General features: G+C 38.7%; 3 protein-coding genes across 8 annotated transcripts; 1 reads left to right on the top strand and 2 right to left on the bottom strand.

Moving 5' to 3' along the window:
• Positions 1 to 3646: 3646 nt before the first annotated feature.
• On the bottom strand, positions 3647 to 10929 carry ubxn7 (UBX domain protein 7). 3 transcript variants are annotated; one of them, XM_077616123.1, is made up of 11 exons: positions 10785 to 10929; positions 9426 to 9579; positions 9271 to 9335; positions 9116 to 9181; positions 8387 to 8499; positions 7477 to 7623; positions 7294 to 7384; positions 6328 to 6458; positions 5395 to 5854; positions 5075 to 5154; positions 3647 to 4504 (listed from the first exon to the last, which is right to left on the bottom strand). In XM_077616123.1, exons 1-11 carry the CDS (start codon positions 10888 to 10890, stop codon positions 4343 to 4345), a joined length of 1575 nt encoding a protein of 524 aa, XP_077472249.1. In that variant the 5' UTR covers positions 10891 to 10929; the 3' UTR covers positions 3647 to 4342. The 3 variants fall into 3 exon arrangements, with proteins under 3 accessions (XP_077472249.1, XP_077472248.1, XP_077472250.1); XM_077616122.1 differs by having other exon boundaries at positions 7282 to 7384; XM_077616124.1 differs by lacking the exon at positions 10785 to 10929 and adding an exon at positions 10577 to 10754 and having other exon boundaries at positions 7282 to 7384.
• A 423-nt stretch (positions 10930 to 11352) lies between these two features.
• ppp1r7 (protein phosphatase 1, regulatory (inhibitor) subunit 7) lies at positions 11353 to 16744 on the bottom strand. 4 transcript variants are annotated; one of them, XM_077615003.1, is made up of 11 exons: positions 16580 to 16599; positions 16308 to 16428; positions 15510 to 15605; positions 15314 to 15369; positions 14699 to 14764; positions 14434 to 14564; positions 14170 to 14332; positions 13987 to 14103; positions 13427 to 13531; positions 13241 to 13327; positions 11353 to 13053 (listed from the first exon to the last, which is right to left on the bottom strand). In XM_077615003.1, the coding sequence occupies exons 3-11, from the start codon at positions 15535 to 15537 to the stop codon at positions 12877 to 12879; spliced, it is 930 nt and encodes a 309-aa protein (XP_077471129.1). In that variant the 5' UTR covers positions 15538 to 15605; positions 16308 to 16428; positions 16580 to 16599; the 3' UTR covers positions 11353 to 12876. The 4 variants fall into 4 exon arrangements, with proteins under 4 accessions (XP_077471129.1, XP_077471128.1, XP_077471127.1 ...); XM_077615002.1 differs by having other exon boundaries at positions 16308 to 16450; positions 16580 to 16597; XM_077615001.1 differs by lacking the exon at positions 16308 to 16428 and having other exon boundaries at positions 16580 to 16744.
• Positions 16745 to 17388: 644 nt separating this feature from the next.
• Positions 17389 to 22378, top strand: LOC144085582 (uncharacterized). Its single transcript, XM_077615007.1, has 6 exons — positions 17389 to 17726; positions 18333 to 18512; positions 19552 to 19800; positions 20053 to 20151; positions 21584 to 21601; positions 21930 to 22378. The coding sequence occupies exons 1-6, from the start codon at positions 17657 to 17659 to the stop codon at positions 21977 to 21979; spliced, it is 666 nt and encodes a 221-aa protein (XP_077471133.1). The 5' UTR covers positions 17389 to 17656; the 3' UTR covers positions 21980 to 22378.
• Positions 22379 to 23142: the final 764 nt, after the last annotated feature.

A 23142-nucleotide genomic window follows, 5' to 3' on the forward strand; every position in this document is an offset into this window, starting at 1 on the left:
AATGAATTGGTAGTAATTGTTTTTGCTGTTAGTTTGTGTAAGGGTTTGACATTTCTCATGTTAATGACATCAATTTTTAAAAGTTTTTAAATGTGTTTGGCCAGAGTTTTTAATGTTGGCCCATTGTGAATTGGTGTGTAATAAACTGGACAGGCTTTACCTGCTGACAATCCACTTTAAAATGATTAAATCTCATCTTAACCTTTGAGAACACACATCACCAGTTTAGTTCTGTGGTGTAAGAGAAAAGAAAGCAAAATCCAAATTTGCTGATGTCTGAACTACTGATAGATATCCCTACAATTGCAGAGGAAACATGCTGTTCTGCCAAACAGGAATGCTACTCAGGACTTTTGGAGGCTTGAGTGTAAAGGTTGGAGTTGAGTCATGTGTTTGATCAAAGACTTTGGAGAGTTTGCAGCAAAATAAACACTTGATTACGCAAATGGAAAACCTCCATTTTTTTCGGGTTTCAGCCTGTTGTGAAAATGCGGGATCCTTCACACGACGGAGAAAAACATCAGAAATGAGCTTTTAAAGTCCAAACTGTATGAGATAATCAATTACTACTAATACTATTACTACACATTTCCCATGAGAGCACAATGTGGAAAGAAGATTGTTAAAAATCATATAAGTTTGCGGTTATTTCAACAAAATTTCGAGGTCAATTTACTTCCCACGGGTGGCCCAGCGGGTGAATTTTTAGTGCATCAGCCTCACGGTTTTGGGGTCCTCCTGTGTGGAGTTTGTATGTTCTCCCTGTGATTGCGTGGGTTTTCTCCAGGTTATCCAGTTTCCTCCCCATCCCCAAAACATCCAGGGCAGGCTGGTTGAACACTATAGATTGCCCCTATGTATGAATGTGAGGGTGAATGGGTGTCCGGCGCTTTGTGCCCTGTGATTGGCTGGCCACCGTTTCGTGCTTGAAGTAAGATGGGATAGGCTCCAGCACCCCTCTCCCCTGGGAAAAGGATAAGCGTTTCAGAAAACAAATGAAGGAATTAAATTCCCAAATTTGGGTTATTCATCGACTTGGATGAAAAACGACTCTGGCCTGATTTCCCCCTTTTATTTCCAGTCCAGTTTCTCCTTTTTTCATCCTCAAAAAGCCCATGACCAAAACATATACAAAATGGCAGTCCTTGCACAACTGGCACTGTCCAAAAAGACCCCCGCTCTAAACATTAACTTCCATTAAAATCGTTTAAGGAAGCAGTCAAAAGGACACAAGTGGACTCTGAAGTGGGGTCAACACTCGCTTATGCAACTGCCCACTCACCCAAAAAGGCCCGAGGTTTCAGCGCTATTGATCCTTTGTCAAGTATTGCAACATTAGCAATTTTTTAAAGGTTGTGGAGCGAGGTCAAAGATTGATTACGTCATTAACTCCTGTTACGATCAGTGGCTTCCAATTTCAACTTTTCAAATGAAATGAATTGGACGTCTATTGCCATCAATGACTGAATGAGTTAATTGGCAAAGTTAGAGGTTATGTCACAGGTGTCAAAGTGTCGGCCCAGGGGCCAAATCTGGCCCGCTGCATAATTTTGTGTGGCCCAGGAAAGTAAATCATGAGTGCCGACTTTCTGTTTTAAGATCAAATTAAAATGATAGATATAGATGTATATTATATTTCCTTATTTTCCCCCTTTTAAATCAATAATTGCAATTTTTTAATCATTTTTTTCTGTGTTTTTAGTTCAAAAATCCTTTTGTAAAATCTAAAAATATTTTCTGTTTTCCACTTTAATATGGAAAATAATTAAAGAAAATTTGGTTTCCTTTTGAAGTTGATTAAAAGAGATTTCCCCTTACTAAGAAAAAAAAGCTCAAATAAACCCTTTTTTTAGATCTATAAAAAACGGAATGTTCAGGGCTTTTGATCCAGTCCATTTAATGCATTTATTTAAAAAAATCTAAATATTATATCTAAAATGGTCCGGCCCACATGAAATCAAATTGACATTAATGCGGCCCGCGAACCAACCCGAGTCTGACACCCTTGGGTTATGTTATCAAAGGTGCTGGTTGGCGGTCTCACTTGGCCTCTGGCACCTTTTGTTCATGCCACAAAAATTGTCATTTGTGCACAGCAAGGGGGCAAGCGCTCCTATATTTGTGCAGCTGCAGGTCCTTTGCTTACAATGTTTTTTTTCCTCCTAAATGGAATGGCCAACAACCTCTGCGGTTGGAACACACTCAAAAAGAGAAGTTATTGATTGTAAAAAGTACTTTGAACCCGTTACAAAAGCAAAAACTAATCCCTACACTTGAGGGAAATTAATATTAAAAATCACCTGATAAATTGTACATTATTTGCTGTGTATTTGAAAAGTGAAAATTGTATTTGTTTCTGCATTTGAAAAAAAAAACGATTTTAATCCAAAGCATTAAAATTAGAAATGTTATGTATGCTCTTCATTTTGTTACTTTTAGGAGACATTACTCATAAAAAAATAATTCTTTATTAAAAGTCCTAAACTATCCCTGGATGAATATGAGGTTAAAACCCATGTTAAGTAAATTCAGTGGTTTGTCCCTGAATACATTACACATGCACATAACTGCTAAAACAAGCTAAGACTGAGGACCATGTTATAACCAATTTTAGCAATATATTGTACGAGCTATTACATTTCGGTTTTAGTCATACTCTTGGAGTGTAGTGGCTTAAATTTGTTTCATATTTGAACTGGTACATGATTAATTTCACATTCTATCCTGATAATTTCATGGTAAAACATCTTAAGTCTCATATTTTAACGTAATGGGTTGCATGTTATTAAGAAGTAACATTGAGTTGCACAACTGTCAAATACGAATAAAGAATTTAAGTCTAGTTGAGATAACTGCTGAAGCCATTTATAAAGGATGTATTGATTTGGAAACTTTTTAAAATGCTTTTTTAACCTAAGTGTTTTGGCCAATCATATGCAAAAATTTCAGAACATATACACCCAAAATATCCTAGGCTATTGCAATGACAGTGTTGTTTACATTAAAATTTCACTTGGGGTAGGAATTTGACACATAATTGAATTTTAATGATTCCCACATTCATCTTTCAAAGCCTTTACTTCTTTTCTTTTAAAAAAATACTGGTAACATTATATCCCTTAATGCAAACACTAGCTACACACCAATGCGTGTGCGGTCAACTGGTCGCTGGTCTTTTGGTCGCCCCGACCGCGACAACGGGCGACCAAAAGACCGGCGACAAAACAAGGTAAAACAACACGGTCTACGCATCAATAAAAGCCAACAATGGCCATGAGCAGTTTCACTGAGCCGACATGTGAGTGTATAAGAGTTTGTATGTACATGCGTTGTCCCTTTAAGAAGCTACGTCTGTCAGGGTCTTAACAAGTTCTCCAACAAACAAACAAAATAAAAGTCCGGGAAATTTGGAGCTTTTCTTTAGCCTAATAATTAATAGGGCATCAAGTATGACTAAATAATAATTTGCAGTTTGTATTTAGGGAATTTGAGCAACGATTTAAATGGTAATTATCAATAACCTTCCGGGCGACCAAAAGACCGGCGACCAATCGACCGTCTACCCACCAATGTGCGACAAAATATTCTACAATTGTATCGCGTATTAAATTGTTGTGAGTGAATGAAACACCAAACAAATGCTCCCTTGGTTTTGGTAATTATATTTTGTCATGGGCATAGTTTCTTGGCATCATATAAAAAGGAGGAAATAAAGAACATCCAACCACATAATCTCAGTTTCTGTGTCTCTCGCTAAGCCACCTCTGTACAGCAAAGGTCCAACTGACTGATGAGATGCACACTAGCCTTTTGTCGTTTCTATTTCGTATCAAAAGTTGGCTTTCCGGAAAAAAAGGAAGGGATCGTCCACTAGTCTCTCATGGACTGATATAAATGCGTTGAAAAATGTGATCCATGCAGACTCCCTTAGAAATGTCAAACATTTCAGAATAGTCAAGTGGGCACAGCTGAATCTGAATGAATAGATGAAGAGTGAGACTTCCTTTTCCCATTTTCAGGTATTGAAAATAGCGAGAGCTATTCTTAAGAAGAAAAAAAAAGTCTTTGCTGGAAATGGCACACTGGGGCCTTATAGGATTTAATTGGAACATCAGCTATAGTGTTGTCATTCTATTTTGCTGGGTCTGGAATCCAGAAAAAAAAACCTGAATTCTAGTAAAAAACCAAAAGGTTGTTGGCATCCGGTACTGGCCAGGGAGCTGCGAACCCATGGAATCTTGGAAAGGGAAATACCCCCCCAATCGCCAAACATCTCCAAGCCTCCTCTAACCCAGCCCCAGTTCCACTTACTATCCATGGTGGTTGTTTGAGTCCGCTAAGGCTAGTTCCTCTCCTGCACAAATACAGTTTCCTGCGGACAAAGCCCCGCCTCCTGCAGCGTGATGTCATAGTCCAAGTGGGTGAGCTTCCGCCGCGGGAAGTTGGTGACTAGTTCGAAGCATTCGTTGGGGTAACCTTTGGATTGGACGTGTCTCACCAGTGCCTTGAGGTCAAAACAAAATGATAAAATGAACCAATGTGTAGTGGAAATTGTATCAATGTTCCAAAGAGTCACTGTGTGGTCAATGTTTTGTGGCCACTAGATGGCCTGTTTAATTTTTGTTGGGAGTTAATAATACATGTTCAGTGAATGCACACACTTGGCTCATATTCAAATTGTTCTAAGATTAAAAGGCATGGAGATGCGAGAATGTTGATATTGGTTATAATTTAGTAGTTCTCTGTAATCAATATTTTTTTTTTTTTTAAATCAATTTCCTTGAAAAATGTTTCACTGATTTCAATCCTTAGAAGTATTGAATGAGCAGTGAGAAGAAGAAAAAAACGTTTTAAATCACAGGTAGTGTTCAATCTCTTAGAATAAAAAAGATTAATTGGAATATTAAAATATTATATATATTTATATAAAAATCAGGATCAGCAAACATTAACTTTGGCTGATCAAAGTTTTTAAAAACCTGAGATTGGGGATTGGGCAGAAAATGGTTATAGTTGCACAGTTGAAATTGAACGTTCATTTTACGAAGTAGTACAATGCGGCGGACCATCTTACCATGAGTTTTGCTTGAGAAGACAATGATATTTGCTCTCTATGTCCATCTGGGTAACGAAGCATCAATCTTGCCTTGGGGCCTGCATTGACGAAGAAAAAAAACACTCAAATGGTGGTACAGTTTAGCGATTGCACATAAACATAGAGGAAATTGGTACGTAATTGCTTCATGTACAATGAGCTTGTATAGATGGCACATGAAGGTTCATATTCACCCCAAATCTTTGTTGTACCATATGGGCGTCCCACTTTGATATTCCGCCAGGTAAGACGTAATAACTAGCGCTTGTACATGGTTATTATGTCACCAAGTTGCATACCATTGTCATTAGGACAGTCTTCGTCGCAGGTCTTGGAAGGCCCCTCGCTGTCGGCGTCCGGATGAGGCGGATGTGGTTTGGTGACCATTGGCTCAAGGTGGTTCTTTTTGCTCTCCTCTTTTTTGTGACTGTGGTTGTTTTCTTTGAACGGGGATTTCCGGTGACAGGAAGATGTGCTATCAGGATAAAGACGGGGTAGGACGGGCCCAGCCGTGGAAATGGCGGAGGGGTGTTTGCCCATAGAAGCTTTCTCTTTCAGGAGTTCCGGCATTTCGCCATCAGACCCATCGACCGAGATGGGGCCCTCGCTGTCCGTGAAAGGCTCGGCGTCTGAGTCTTCCTCCGACCTGGGGGAGTCGGGGACATCGGGGACATTGGAGGAGTCGTAGTGGGTTTCCTGTAGCGATGCTCGGATGGCGGCTTCCAGCTGGCTGTCTTCGCTGGCATCGATCAGGCTTTCCTAGAACAGAAAACAAGAGTGCAGCTGTTAAAAACAAATCAAGGAAGAACAAAAGGAAGAAGACTGTGTGTGTGTGTTGATGTTGTACAACATTTTAGAATAAATAATAATGAAAAAAAAACTTCATTGGGGTCATAAATGAAGGGCGGGTGAGTTACTTCAGTTTTTGCATGTAAAATGCATGCTGCATGGGTTTTTGTCTGGAGATGTGCCACAAGTCAACACAGTAGCCGTATTTTGGGGGGTTATTTCCTCAGCATCTTTGCTAGCAGGGAGAGGTGTATAACTTGGTCTATGAAAGAGTTCTATTCCTATCGTTGTGACATTAACTAGTTCAAAACGAGCTGCTTGTAACCTAGTCATATCTCAAAATCTGTCTGCTTTATTACTAAAGACAAGCATCTAACCGCAAAGGTAAAAAAAGCAAACACAGTCTGGATGTTGGAGGGAAACACATAAGATGAGGGACCCACAGAGCGAGCACGTTTGGCCGCTGGGGCAGGGCAAGGCGGCCCATCCAACTGCCCGTGTTCTGCCAGAAAGCCAGTAGTCTGCTCCAGGAAGGTTGCCACGTCCAGCTCGTTCCACTCCACCATTTTTTGACCTAAAGTGGTAAGAACTGTGAGGTTAAAACAGTGCTTATCCTGGTAGGTGTTTCAATCATATGTTGTTAACTTAAAGGGAAAGACACGTTTTTGATCAATTGCACTACAGCAAAGAGAATCAACAATAAAAAAAAACCAGAAACTGTATTTAATTATTTATTACCTCCAGCACAAAAGAGTGCAGGTATTAGTAATATCACAATCGTCCTATGAGCTGTGTCCTCTTTTTAAGGATTATTTAATAATAGTTGTAAGAAATTAGTGATTTGCATGGAATATGTCAGCTTGGTCTTTCCCTTTAAAGAAAGTGTTATAAACTCAGCCTCATAACACACCTAAAATGCAACAAAACTTTTTTCATCTATCAAGATTGCTTCACATCAATGTTCCCTGTAATTTTTTGTTTGTCTGGGCAGAAAGACAACCTCCCTGAGCACACTGAGTACCGGTGTGAGCAACATCATTGCTCGCCATGGCCACACCAGTATCACACCTGCCATAAGCAGGTGCATGTCTGCTACACATAAATGATTTAGTAATAATAAAATATAATGATTAATATCTATGAATGGGCGGCCCGGCGGATGAGTGGTTCGCGTGTCGTCCTCACAGCTATAAAAAATAAAATAAAAATATAACAAAAATTGGGTTTTTATTTTGTGCGCTCCATATGATTTGCTGTGCGCAGAGAAGACGAGAGTAGTGCGCAATTGCGCACGCGCGCAGCTTAGAGGGAACATTGCTTCACATGCTTTCTTTCCATGCAACTGACAAATCATATATCCTTCCATTTATTGTAAACGACAAGTCGGTGTTACTCACAAGACAACTCACCGGTGCGTGGATCTAAAATGGAAATATATGGAAACTTGTTGAGTTTATAGAACTGGATGTATCGTTCTCCCTCTTCACTGTCATGATATACCTTCAAAAAATATTGAGGAAAAAAAAAAAGAGTGTTATTCCATCTTACTTCAAGAACTTAGGCGCATGTGTATTCAAAGATGATCTGCGTGCCTGCCAGAAAATAAAGTGTTCTCTGATGATGGTCTTCACGGCATCGTTACTCCACACATCTCTGTTTAGGCACTGGCAAGCGAAGTCTTGGACGTTCTGAATGTTGATCATCAACCACTTGTTCTCCATTTGGCCACAGTCTTTCGCCTACGCCAGATCGTAAAGATGGAGCAAAGTCATGAATAAGTCTTAAGTAGATAAAGAAATAAACAAATAAAAGTTCCCTAAAAGTTGTAATTGCCAATGCTATACTTGAGCTTTACCCATTAATTCTTGTTAGCCATAAACATTTATTTTTAGAAAAGTAAAATAAAATAAAATAAAATTGAAAAACAAAAAATACATTATAATAATACATTATTATAAGACTTTATTGGGTGGCAAAGAAAATGGTGGTTAGCATGTTTACTTTACAGCTCTGAGCTCAAACATTCAATATACGTTATATATTATTAAAAAAAAAATAACTTAGATAGATTTCTTCTTTGGCAGATAAAAAAACCATTAACATTCCAAATAATTTTGGGAAATCATTTGCAGTAAAATACTTGAATAATAACAAATTCATTTAATTAATTCATGAAATGTATTCATTCTTCAGTTAGTCAGGAACATTTTGGGTTCCATTTAAAATAAACAAATCCAGAAAAACAAAGGATAAACATCCAGATTTTCTTCACAGTTTTACTATAATTAATTATCTTTAAATTTATGCAAAAGAGCACTAATCAGAGGTTTTAGGCCTCTTTTAATAATTTTATTACAGAATTTGGACAAATTCTGAATGGTAAACCTCAAATGGGTATGACATAGCCAGTACAATTTTTTACCTCGAAACCTAGTTACCACGAAGGGAAAATTAATAAACAGAATGGATGCATGTGATAATGGTTCATAAACAACCGCCTACCGTCTCAAAGCTGCCTTTGTGCATCAGTTCAATGGGAGGACGGAAAAGGTCTGCCAGGGTACTCAGTTTCTTGTCGACCGAGGCGCCGTTTCGTAGCTCCTGTTCCTGGCGGACTGGAAAGAGAAGAGGAGCAATTCAGGGGAAAAACATATGATCATTGAAGGCTGAAAAGATAAGAGTGAAAGAAGGGTTGAAACAAACTTAATCATTGGTAGGGACCAGACAGTTTATTTTCTATAGTACTGCAGATATTATTCTATTGAGCACATGGGTATGTAAGCGGAACTTTATTCACACTGAAAATTAAATTTATTACATATTCAAACATAAGAGGAAAAAAAAGACTGATTGCTTATATGAATGAGAAGCAAGAATTTTATTTTAACATATTGCTAACTAACCTTTCCTCTTGGAGCTCGTTTAACGTATTAAAAATGAACAAAAATGATTTTGATGGATTTAAGAGGTGCCAAGACGAGCCAAAAAAGTGACGCATAAGAGATGTGTAAACGGAGTAAAATGCCGAATCGTCCTTCACCACACTTTAAAGTATTTCTCATCATCTAAACTGTAAATACAATAAAACTGCAACCCCAAATGAGCCTATTTTTACAGACTATTCTGACACCTCATCAAATAAAGCAAGTGAAAGAGAAACAGATTGTTTTGACCATTCTTTATTGTTTTTAAGTTACTTGATGAACTGTTTAAGCCCTAAAAGAAACTCACTTGTTTCCGTTTGGAAGTCTCTAAAGCCATCAAATATGGATCGAGTCGGCCTCCTCCGTTTTGGCACTGGATGTGTAAGAGAAACAGCCATGTTTAAAGTGTTACAAAATGCGATTGCAAGAACGTTCTAAACCAGGAATAAATAAATGCAATACCTCCAAAAAGGGGCTCCGGCTCCACAAGTATGTCCTGCTTCTGGGGAATGGGCGCTCGTACTTCGCTGTGACCATACACAAGATGCGGAACGGTCAACATCCAAACATGTGGTGCACCATTAAAAAAAGAAAATAGTTGGAGAATAAACACTTACTCTGAAGGCGGAACTCTGCTGCTGGATGCTGCTGAACCAGAACTTGTGCTGGGCTCCTCAGCGACCACGCCTCCATCCAGAAACATGGTCACTGCCATTTCCAGATTGTTGTTGCATGCTTCCAGCATATGCTTCCCTACGCTCTCTGTGGCCCCTATACAATATTCAGAGGCACATTTTAAAGCAGCTTCAAGGTGTCTTGACAACACCTTTGGGAGTTGCAAAATCAATATAACAAAATCAACACTGGGCTCCCAGAAAAGTATACATTAGTCAGGTCATGGTAATCGACAGCTTACTTCTCCTTTGGCATTAAAGTGGAAGACAAGACCTTTATCAAATGCATCTCAGGAGAATTTTTTTAATGAAGAAAAAAAAATAAGACACAGAATTTCCCTTTTACTAAGTGTAATAGCAGAGGAAAATAAAAATAGCCATTATTACAGGTTAACTAGCTAAAATGTCTGAAATATTAAAACCCCAGAACTACCTTAGCCATTCAATTATGAGTATCTCTGGGTGATAAACTCTTGAACCCCTGACCCCAGAACTGTGAGGCCGACGGGCTAAACCACAAGCTATGCCACAAAACACAAATCAAAGGGAACCGTGCAGTTTTATTTTGTAAACGAAATGTTTTCTTTGTAGATTGTAGAACATACTGATGACTTTGCAGCGTATTCAAAGGGAACTGCAGTTTTAGTTTATATTATATGCGTGGTTATTAGTTTCTCACTTCCGACTCCCATTGCGCCTGCGCGTTCCAACCTCTCAACATGGTGGAGCAGTAGCCCTCACAACACGTCTCCGTGAAATAAACTTTGCTTTCCTCGTTTTCATCGCGTGAGCACGTATAACTGCCGGTGTGGCGTTTGGCTGTCTAAAGTGCGGGCATATAAATTAAGCAGAGACGCGTGTGGTTTCCACAGCAGTCGCGTTCTTTGAGGTGATGCCAAATAGTAGTTTAACGTGGTGAAGAGGACGCCAAATCTTGGTCCTCCATTCCCCAAATATGCTAAACACAAGATGTCAAAATGAGACGAAACGCAGTTAAAAGATCGCGATCTATATAGCTTGTAGTCATCACCACACATTGGCTTTACGGAATAAAAGTTAATTTACTATTAAAAGGGTTTAAGTTACACACTTACTGCTGAGTGTGGAGTCTGTTAGTAGAGTTAGGCAGTTAACATGGGCTCTATTTTTTCCCCCAGTGACAGCGGAGCACCAGCCACATTTAACATCCCTTTTAACAACTACGAACGCATTTCCTGGTGGTTACCGACCCGGGGAGATGTTCCCGCACGTCCCCTACACATGATCGCTCACTTGGGAGTGAAATCGAGGCGCTCTTTTTACCTGTTATTGCTGTGAATTGTTGAATTAACCCGTTCACCGCCAGAGTCGAGGTGTCTCCGAGCGCCGCCATCTTACCGCCACAAACAACAACATAAACGTCGCGCATGCGCAGGGACACCCCCTTTTCCTCTGCCTGGCGCGAGTTTTGTATACGTCACACGCAGTGATGCGTTTGGTCGTCGTAGTTTTTATGGGTTAGTGAGAATAGTAAAAAAAAAAAGTCCTTAAATCATAAATGACCAGTATGAAGACAAAGGAAGATGCTCTGGGTATTTGAACTTAGATTTGGTGACAAGTTAAGAATGCACACCCGTTTGAATATCAGGTTGTTTATTATTTTAAAACCTTTTCCACCATTATTACAAATAACCACTTGAGCTCAACTAAAAACGCAAAATTAATTCACCATGGGTGCACAAATATGTATAATCAATCATTTTTAGTCAATGCAAAGATTTGGCATCGTTCTAATAAAACCGAAATGAGATGTTGTACTGCCGACATTTTTCAGATTCACTTTATACATTTTTCTTACCACTACTCTCCAAAATGAAGACAGAAACCACAGTAAGTATCACTATACATTTATTGTTTGCATAATACATTCCATTTCAAGTCCAAAAACCCTGTGATGTAGATTTAAAGAAATAATATCAGATCACTCCTTCATTGACAATTTAAGATAACTTGATTTTAAACCGGTTCAAAATAAACAATGACTCAATTGTTTAAAATAGTCAAATATGAGTACAACTTTATAATTTGAAAACCGAAATCTGTTGTCAATGATGTCTCACAAAGTATATTTTTAACAAACTATACACAAATAAAATTAGGTGCTCTCAGGTGTTTAGAGGAGACCACCATATAGTCGCTCATTTACTTTTTATTTCTAAAGCTGAGTGCGACCGTCAATAAATAATACAAGAATGTGTCACTGCAGCATCGTTTAACTCATCATCTGGACTCAAAACTCGAGGTAAAACAGTAAAAACCTTTGCAAAGCACTCAAACTCAACTGAACAAGGAAAGGAATCAAATGTGATCTAGATTTGCCTATTCATTAAAAAAAAAAAACTCAAAAGAACTACTATCCTAAATAGAAACAAATATTACATTCTTTTAAGCCGTTACACAGCTGTAAGATATGGACGACACCAAAGTAGGGGACATTCGTCACAATTTGCTGTATATTCATTCAACACACAAACACATGGAAATGTGCTAATTTGTTTGACAAAATGCGCTTTCAGATTTGAACATTTAATACTTAGTTCGGTGCAGTTTTGAATGAACTCAATTGCAGATAATAGCCAATAATAGATTTGCACTCCGAGCTCTTTTTTTAACAGGCAGCACAAGATAAATTGAATTAATAACAGTGAGTGAATTCTAAAACAGTATTGAAAAAATACTGACCGAAGGAAGGCAAACAGAAAAATAGCAAAAACAAAATGCTGGAAGGAACAGATGAAGGCAGAAAAGACAAAGGGTGGGAAAGTATGAATAAAAAGCAACCTTGAAAAATTAAATCCAGGAAAAGCGTGAACAAGATTGGAAATAAAGAAAAAAGTTACATTGTTTATCATAATTTGTGTCAAAAAAGGCCTGACTACTTTCGACCCATCATGTAGTGCAGCATTACATTGACTTACAATATTAAACTCAAGATTAGCAGTTAATTCCTATCATTTTTCTCCCTTGAAATGCCATTTAATATTTAAATTCCGTTAAATAAAGCAGTGCAGGGAAAACATGACTAAATATAGACCTAAATGGCAAGCACTTGTAGCTTAAAATTTCGTAAACATGGGTACTCTTAAGTCAACGTACAACTGTTACGATTTGGCGAATGATCCTTCTTCCCTTTCAATTATTCAAATTTGATCGGCCATAGGAATGTGATGGATTCGATGTTACTTCACAGTTTATTTCCAGTGTCATTAAGAAGCAAGCAAGTGCATAAGTGGGTGGCTTTTAATGTCGCCATGTGTAATTTGTGAACGAAGAAATGCGGTTTCAGTGATGGAGTGGTGAGAAGGATGCATGGGGGGGAAACACTGAAGGGAACGGTATATACTGTACAGGGTGTTTAAAAGCGGATGAAGGTGGCGTCGATCTGGCGCACACTAGGCAGCGCCAGCATGATCTTTCGCCGGTACTGCGGGTCCTTCTGTAGCGGGTTTCTCTCCAGGTAGACAGTCTCCAGCGATTTGGCATTCTTCAGCTCGTCCAGATCCGACCAGTTGTCAATCTGGTTGTCGTTCATCTGAAGGGAGTTTGAACGTGCGTTTTGGAAATGTTGATTTTTTTTTAAAGATGTTTACAAGTGAAATATAGACTAATTCAGACGATGGCATTGACAGCGATGGACTTTTCATATACATATATTTGGCGGATCCAAGCCGGCGTCGATGCCTGAAAGCATAAAGACAATAGCAAACATTTCATCTTACCCAGAACTCTTGCAGCTCCGTTAGATGGCTAATGTTCTCAATCTTCTTGACTTTGTTGGCTGCGATATCCAGAGTTGTCAGCTTTTTCTGATGGGAGAGACACAGATAACAGTTTGCTTTTGCTGCTGTTGTTGATGTTCATTTCTGCAGCGGGCAGAGTACACAATGGACAGGTTTTTGTCTAACATTGTTTTCCAAGCCCTCGATGACCTCAATGCCATTGTGGCTTAAGTAGAGCTCTCGTAGGCTGACCAGGTTCTGCAGACCTTCCATTTTAGTAATCCGATTACTCTGAAAATGCAAAGACAAAATTAGTTCATAATTTGATCTAAAACGCTGCTCCATTATTAACTGAAATTGTACTCGTAAAGTCTAATTCATTTTTATATCGTCTAATCTTGATTCTTCTATTTTTCCATTCTAGTTATTTTATCAACCAGTAGATTTTATACAATCATATACGATCAAGAACTACAGCGCTTAACAAATCAAATGTTGTATTTTAGTGCACAATGTTTTCTATTTAGCTTTCCAGTTTACCTCACTTAGCATGTGAACAACTTTAAAAATCATTGCCATTGGAATCTTTTTGAAGAACTAGTGTCTTTTTTACGTTCCTTCGGCAGGTTGAAAACTGAGAAATGAATTTCTCGTGCTTCCAACGTGAATTCTTTCTTATTTAAAAGGAACACAGAGAAAAAGCAAGCAAACCACATATCCACAGCACTGAAAACAGACATTCATACCTGAATGCTTAATACGGTCAGGCTGTGCAAATTGTCCATATTCTGCAGCTTGGTAATTTTATTGGTACCAAGGAATAAGCTTTGCAAAGTGGGGAGTGTATCCAAGTTCTCTATGACCTAAAACAACACAACAACTATATAGTACTGATGACGACTTGTAAAACACGCTTTGAGCTCACGTACTCGAATGCGATTGGAGCCTAGCTCCAACATCTCCAGACAGGTTAAGTGACCCAGGTTGGCTATACTGGCAATTTTGTTGTGAAGGAGGAAAAGTTTTTTTAATCCAGTCAGCTGTTCCAAACTCTCCACTTTCCTCAAAAGGTTGAAGGACACATCCAGCTGCCTATAGGATGGAGTTGAGGAAAAATGGTTCAGTTTTTTTTTTAAATCCCAAACTGAATATTACTGAAGGATTCAAAGTAAACAATTAAATTTCCAACTTACTCCAACTGTGTGAGCTTGTTCAGGCTTTCCAACTTGCGGATTTGATTGTCGTACAAATCGAGCTCTTGTAGTGAGCTCAGACTGTCCAGGTTTTCAATTTTTTTAATCAGATTCTGCCTTAGGGAGAGGGTCTATGTGAACAAGAGAAGAAAGGATCGAGAAATCTTAATTTTTGGTGGTTTTTGTTTTTTTAAAACAGGTGGAAAAAAATATCGAAATCCGGCAATACATTACAAATTAAGCCACAATGTGCTAAATGGCTTACTTTTGCTTTCTGTAGTACTTCAAGTCCTTCAATTTTTCCAATACGGCAATGAACTAGGTCGACATCCTGTAAAAAGCAGAAAAATCTAAAGCTTAATACAGACACGAGGTGGAAGATATGCATGGACTCATCACAAATTCAAGTTACGAAGTGTATATTTATTTTAAAAAAAAATCAATCCCGGAATGTAAATACGCTTCCTAAGTCCTGAACTTTATTTTGAAATGCTCGTAAAAGGGTTGCTCTCTATTTTTTGTGTATTTCTTACATCTTTCATTCAAAACTGGTACACTTTGATATTTTTTAAAAGGTTTAATTAGTTGTATATTGAGAATGAAATGTCTCTACTTACGAAAAATCCAAGTTACAAAACCATTTGTGGGAAAAAATAATTTTGTAAGTAAATGTACCAGTGCACTGTAATTATCGCAATACAAAATGGTAGTTTTTCCCCATACTTTGAACAAAGAGGTTTACTGTCCAGTCCATCTTATTTATGGATTTTTACAGGATAATGACCATGTGGAGACCTGCAGTTTAGTCCACTTAAAAAAGAGAAAATAAAGTTTTCTTTTGAAATTTAGGGGATCGACGATAAGCCAAACATCCTTTCACCTCCTCTTCTGGATCCAAAGTTATGGTGTCCATTTCAACGGGAGACTCTTCTTTATCTAGTTTAAAAAAAATACATTCATGAACACAAAGAGAAGACCTCTATCAACCTAACATTTATACATCCATCAGTGGATAATAGGGAAAGAAAAATAATTTGCAATTTTTTCCTCTGAATGAGTGTGTCAGGATAACTTACTCGTGGCGGGAGGCTGGTTTGGATCCATGTCGCCATTGATGCTTTTCCTCCTTGTCTCGTCGTCGCCTGATTCCTCGGACTCTCCCCTCCGATCCACTGTAAGAGAAGCACACAAAATAAAATCCAGTCCAGGTTTAAGCGGCATAACAGGGTTGGCCAACGTGATGTACAAATTTCCCAATAGATTGAGTGTTTGAAATCAACACGCATGTTTTTACTAGTCTCAGACAGTCAGGCTTGCGCGATGGAAGCGCACGCCCACAAATAGTAAATGACATCAATAAAGTGACATTACAGCAGGACATCACTGCTTAGTTAAGACGAAGATGATGAAACTGTGGCGCACTGAATGCAATAATGACCAGAATTATTATAAGCAACTTTTAAGAGACTCAAGGACACTTTACAAGCAAATAAGATATTAAAATAACAGCACAGATTAAAAAGAAAAATCATGGCAGTCGGAGGAAGTTCTAATTAAAACCAAATGGATGCTCAAGTTGGGTATAATAATGTTTTGCGTTTTGGTGAAATTAATTTTTGGATCTTAGGATGTCTGAGAATAATACACTTTTTTAAATGGCACAAACACAGGAAAGTTAAGACTGCCTAGTTATCAATACAATTGACTTCAAATAATAAAAAAATAATAAATAAACAGTACCGATTCGTTAATGTGGGTGTGCTCCCATCATTCCGGAGCAATTTGCTTTTCAATCCGCCGTTTACGTCGTGAAATTGCCATACATGTTGAGCGGTGTGAAACAGGTTGTAGAAGAACGTTAGCCACATGGTTACCTCCCCGGCGCGAGTCGACCTGTCAAGCCAGACTCGGAGATCGATTCTCGGGGACAACGCGGCTCGATGGTCGGCGTCAACCAACGACGTCAGCCAGCGAACCTTGATGTTAGCACGCAAGCTAGCAAACGTGAGTCGAACTCCTGTTAGTCACACGCAAACGACAACTGCAATGGCCTCGTAGGTTCAAAGATACACTAATTGTCATAAATGGCATTCAACCTTGTGGATGGATGAGACGAGACAATGGTGTTTCGACATTACAGACTCACCTTCCATTTCTTGCGGCTCTACAACGGAGAGGGAAGCCATGTTTCTTGTAAACACTCCTGGCAACGGCTCAGCCAATCAGAGTGCAGCAGTGTACGTACAGCTGCCGTAAGGCTGTGCCAATCACACGCAAAACAGTCCTCGGATTACGACACTGATTTGGGAGTTTACGCACGGTGCCGTTTTCTTGCTTAAATGTGCTATGAAATACGTCAGCAAGCGCCTTTAAAATAAAAGCAGAACATATTTTGGACTCCAATGCATCATAATAAGCAACAGAAAAGGCTCAATAATGAAAAGACGTCCGAATTAGTCTTCCTTCTTAGCTGCCTTGGCCCCGCACACTAAAAACCCCAAACAAATGATGTCACACCCAGAATGAGTTGCAGATTTTTGTAGTCCTCTAGCATGCTAGGCTTTCTACATTCATTCATTTTCTGTACGCTTATTCACACGGGTAACAGAGGAAAGCAGAGTACCCGGAGAAAACCCACGCAGGCTAGAAGAGATCATGATCCTCACAGGAAGGTCAGAATCCACCCTCAATCTCAGAACTCTGCATGAATTGAAAATCCATGAATTTTCAAATGTTATTTTACGATGAACTGGAGCTAGCCCCCAGTTGTCAAAATGCACTTGTTAAAGGGAAAGACAACACTTTTGTCACGTGCAAAGTGTGGAAAGAGTTGTATTTATTAAATTCTAAGAAAAAAAAATTGCGAACTTCATTTTTTCTGATGTTTATAGTGGAGGACATGAATTAAAAACAACAAGAAATGAATAGCAAAAGAAGCCTAAGCAGTATTTGTAGGCGGGGCTTTCTCGTGCGTTTCCGCCTTTGCAACCAATCAGATTTGCGAAAGGGAAGAGTCTGTTTATTCAACAGAAACATTTCAACATTATGTAGTGCGTCTCCTCAAATAAGCGTAGAAGGAAGATGCTTTCGGTAATTAATCAATTTTGGAGTGTTAATTTGTGCTGTCACTGACATCCGCAGACTGTTTATGGTTTAAAGTATCGATTTTAGCTGTCAAGTTGTAGGATTCTAGTCATTTATTTGCGTTTTCACACTTGAAGCAATGTATTGGAGTGGCTTTTTGGTGCTTTTCACCCTGAATCGATTGTCACTGACTCTACCTGTACGAGTGGGTAAGAAATGCTTTTTTTGTCACTAAACAAAATGCGGATGGGGTAAAAATGATCAACTTTCTGGACTGTACAGTGTTTCTTTGTCGCAGCTCCTAATTCGATGGGATTGTTAGTGTAAAATCAGACGAGATGAACTGTATTTTATTATTAATTTGAATTTGCATTTTGGCCCAAAACAATCCCCACATCAGTTTAAAAAATAAAATACAACAATATTGACAAGCATCATAAGAAAAAAGTGAAAATGAATGATAATAATAATCTATGATACTCAGCTCATCTGAATTGTACGTAAATAAATTACTACTCATTTACTACGTCCAAAACATGGTAATTTAACGGCATGGTCAGATGTGCCGCCGGAAATTACCTGCCAAGAATTCATACATTGTAATATTCCAAAATGAAAATAGTAATATGTACTACATACTAATTGGTCACCAATGAGAGTGTACTGCTGTCATTGACTGGAAATATTTCAATGCCTTTTAAATCCACAATATCAGTAAACTTTGTGGCCTATTTCAAGTAATATATGAACTTGCTTTAATTCCCTTGTCCAGAAATCACCTGCTTTTATCCTCATCTTTTTCTGTTTCTGTTCAGACACAAAGGTCATTCAGCTGCAGCAGTGGGTAGTTTTGGACGCTCAAAGAGTCTCAGGGCAGGTCCTGGTTAACTGGTTCCCCTATACTGGCATCACTCAGGAACTCAATGGGATTATTCAGAGGATGTCAGTTGGTTTGATCCCTCTGAATCTCCTCGCCAATCATACTGGAATTTTGAGTAAGACAAAGGCGTCAACAAATTACCTTGAAACGTCCTCCGTAGTACATGTGCTTCAGAGTCAATAAGTCACAGGTTTGATTCTTGGCCACACCCAGTAGATTATTTTCCTATTGTCATGTGATCGTATTCACTCAGTCATTCAGTCAACATGCACAGTGGTACCTCTACATACGAGCAGCTCTACCTACGAGATGCTTGAGATACGAGGAAAATTTCGAGCAAATAATTCGCTCTAGCTACGAGAAAAATTCCGAGATGCGAGAAAGCCAGGTGGCCATGACATTAAAGGCTGTTTATCATTGTAGCGCGTCTTTTTTGTCGCATCTCTTTCGTGTATAACAGATATCTACGAGCACTGAACGATTTCTTCACACGAGTTTATCCTACACATGGACCAGAAAACGCGCATGCGCGGGCAAAAATAGGCCTTTCTGGGTAATGAAGTATACTCGTGCACACAACACCGATAGCCAATGGCACCCTTCTCAGAATAAAACTTCATTACCCACAATCAATACATGGGTAGGCTGAGCTGTTGCATTTCCTGTTTTCCTTCCTTAGCCTGTTAGCTCCCGCGATCGCTCATTCAAGACTACTTCTCGTTGGCAAGTGGTCGTGTGTTATCCTATTGTGAGGACATTTGTGTGCATCATTTTCAGAATATTTTGAAGGGAATACAACAGCAAACAGTCCATCGATAGCGAACGTGAGGGTGGAGGCGTGGCAAACAGCTAACCGACCTGGAGAAGAAAGCTAAAACAAATTAAAACAAAATTAGAATTCAGTTTTGTGTAAAATTACATTAACCTTATGTTTGAGTGTGTCTGTATATATTAATCCAAGTTAATTTAAATTTGTTTGTTTGGTTACAAGTGTGTTGCCGTGCTTCCCTTTTAAGGTGGCATCAGTGATTCTGGTGCTGTACTAGCTAGTAAATGTTGACTGAAAAAAAGCTAAAAGAGTTGAGAGAGTAGACGATACAAGAAAAAAATGGCCAGATCACACAGCTCTACATACCTCATGCCTTTATTGACAGGGAAGGGCCAGACGATGCTTCGCTCCCGCAACTGCATACTTAATGGCTCCGAACTACACTGGACTGACCAGGTTTTCTCGAACGGGTCACTCTATTTGTCCTCGGACCACGGCGGTGTCTGGGTAGCTCATACACCACAAGCCATGGCCCTCAAAGCATTGTGGGAACAGGCCATAAGGAGCTTGCAGCCCCTTCAAGACGAATGCGTCAACCTGATGGGAAATCTGAGGTTTTCTGAAGATCAGTCAGGTGGAGTATAGTAGTATTCCCTAATTTATCTATTATACTTTTCTTATTTTGGAATTATCCACAGTCAAAAAACTCAGCTGAAATGCCACAAGATTTTGCCAAAGACAAAGTATGACTTTTAAGACAGTAAATAAACTGACCCTTACAATTATTTTAAACCAGCCTAATTTTTATAATGGCAAAACTACTGCTGAGTGTTACACTTTACTAAAGTGCTGCTTATTTTACTAACGTGCTATCTTCATTTTCTAGATTCACGGGATCCGATGCCCCAATTTCTTATCCCAATCTTGGTGCTATTGTCCTTCATTATGGTCACTGCTCTGAGCTTCCTCCTCTACAATAAACAGGGTGTGTGAGTCAATTACTTTTTTTTTGTTTTTTTATATGTTGTTTCTTTTGTCCCTAATGTCAGTTTTTATTTGTTATTTTTAATTGATCTCATGAGCTAACAACTCAAAAAAAAAAGGCAAAATAAGTCAAATCTGTGGGTTAATTTGGGAAAGCACTGCTTAAGTTCATCATTAGTGTAAAACATTACATCTACATGTGACATGTATGTTGATGATGAGCAAGAGCCAAAATGCCGGCGATGTGCAACGCTTTTATTTACAAGTATGGTTTCTGTATAAATCAAATCAAATCAAAAGCCTTTATTGTCATCATACACAGCTGCGTATAACAAAATTGGTGGTGCTACTCCAAGCTTTTCAAAGTGTGTTTTCCCAGTAAAAAAAAACATAAATAGTAGTACAAAAGTATAAAAAGTCACATCCCGGCTAGGTGAATTCTAAAATATTGCACACAATTCTAAAATATTGCACAGATTCTAAAATATTACACAGATTTCGAAGATATTGCACATTGTTATTGCACACCCGGAAGTTATTGCACATTGTTATTGCACACCCGGAAGTTATTGCACAGAAGGGATTGTGTGTCGTGCTAGCTCAATTTCAGAGTCCTGATGGCTGTGGGAAAAAAAACTGTCCTTAAGTCTATTTGTCCGTACTTTGTGAGACTTTGTGAGATATTCCTCTCTGTCTAGTGCTACAGACATCGGGTCAGGTAGATAAGGAGTCTTCCACCAGTAGATCGCTAACCTAGTTTTGGTCGATCATACAACACTAACACTGAATCCATGAAACGTGAAGCCCAAAGACTTAAGAGATCATTATATGGGCTCATGCAGTGATGGGAGATAGTGTATTAACCTACAATGTAACTGCTTAGCTTTGTTGGTGTTCTGGAAAAATGTTAGACCGCGGAAGGGTGGGTCTTTGAAAAGTAGATCTTGGGAAAAAAAAGTTTGGACACCGCTTCGGTAGATGCTTCCGACTAGCACGCAGATGCAAAAATTGGCCCGGCGGTTGAGTGGTTAGCTCCTTGGCCTCACAGTGGGGAACCTGGGTTCAAATCCAGGACGGTCCACTTGTGTGGAGTTTGCATGTTTTCCCCGGGCCTGCGTGGGTTTTCTCCGGGTACTCCAGTTTCCTACCACATTCCAAAGACGTACATGGTAGGCTGATTGGACACTCTAAATTGCCCCTAGGTATGAGTGTGAGCGTGAATGGTTGTTTGTCTCCTTGTGCCCTGCGATTGGCTGGCCACCAATTCATGGTGTCCCCCGCCTCTGGCCCGAAGTCAGCTGGGATAGGCTCCAGCGACCCTAGTGAGGATAAAGCGGTTCAGAAAATGTGATGAGATGAGATAAGCATTGGTATGTTGTTTTATTGCATGCCTGGTCATGTGATTTTCTATTTCTCGCTTTCTCTCAACTCAGGTCTTCTTCACCCTGGAGGTAAGAAAACAACATTCTTTACATTTGTCTGTTAACAGCATTAGATATTTTGTGAACTGTGCACACATTAACTTGTTTTTCACCTGCCTTACCTCATATTTCTTCATATTCATACTTTCTCCCATCAGCTGTCAGGCTCTTTAACAAAAAAATGTTAAGAGTGTTAAGACCTACCGTATGCATGCATGTACATCTATGTGTATGTATGTATATATGGGCTTATATGTGTATGTATATGTACACATATGTGTATATATATATACACTTAACTCTCTAGTTTGTCTACAGCAATTGATCAACTCTCTGGATAATCTTTGTTTTCTTGTAGGCGTTATTGGGTCGATCATACACTACACTAAGGAAAGAGAAGTCCATTAAGAGAAAAAGGGCAATGGTTGTCATTCTTTATGATCCAAAGATAAATTGCAGGATAACAGCTCAGATTTTTGTATACAACATATATTTGCATAAATCAATAGTCATTAAATAGCAAAGATAAACCAATTATTAAATGGATTTCAGAAGCTTGTTTCATCAGCACTTTAGCACTTGTCAGTCTTAATGTGATACAAATCTGCTAGTGAGCACATTAAAGACTTAAGTATTTTGTACAAATAAGTGAAGTATGGTTGTGTATTGCAATTGTTAAATATCAAATGTCTTAATATTATTTTACCTCACAATTTGACAGTTCTTTTACCAAATATGAAAAAAATTGAATAATTTCCTTTTTCATCTAAGCTACACCTCTTTAATAAAGTTTCATGTACACTGCTATTGCATTTTGTGTTCTTTTAATATCTACTGACATGTCTTAAATGTGATATTTTCATTCTTTCATAAACATTTATTTAGATGTTTTTGGAAAGGTACAATTATTCGTTTGTTTTTTGTCTAAAACTAAACAATTTGTTTAATTCTCGTGTGATTTCCCCCACCTGGTTGGTGCCCGAGGTCAGCTGGGATAGCCTCCAGCACCCCCTGCAATCCTTGTGAGGATAGCGGTTCAGATAGTGAATGAATGAATAAAACTAGCATCTTGTATAAAATCGACACAATGTGACTATATAGTTTTTGCTTTTAATGAGAAGACTTTTGGACAGACAATTACATCAACTACATTTACAAAGAGCCTTATCCTCCATGCCTAAATTCTTCCCAGAATCTTCTGACCATTTGCTTAGGCCTTTATTGGTGTGACCAGGGGTCACATGCAAATGGACAGGAAGGCAAAGGTGAGGGGCAAGAAGGCAAATTAACATACATACAGGAAGGCGTCAAAGCCCTAAATCAAGAACTAGACAGTCTTTGTAATCTAATCACTACTCTGTGTATGTGTGGTGTAAGAAAACCACAAATATTAATTTGTGCACAATTACTCCAAATAATGTTGTTGTTTTTACTTTTAATTTTGGATCAGTCAGAAGAATTTTCCCAATGTGTCTCACATGACATATATACATACATATATGTAGTACTATATGCTTTTAGGTGATCTTGAGCTTTCATAACATTACCACATCCTGTGCGCTAGATGGCAG

The sequence above is a fragment of the Stigmatopora argus genome, chromosome 12 (assembly GCF_051989625.1).
Source record: "Stigmatopora argus isolate UIUO_Sarg chromosome 12, RoL_Sarg_1.0, whole genome shotgun sequence".
Lineage (NCBI taxonomy): Eukaryota > Metazoa > Chordata > Actinopteri > Syngnathiformes > Syngnathidae > Stigmatopora > Stigmatopora argus.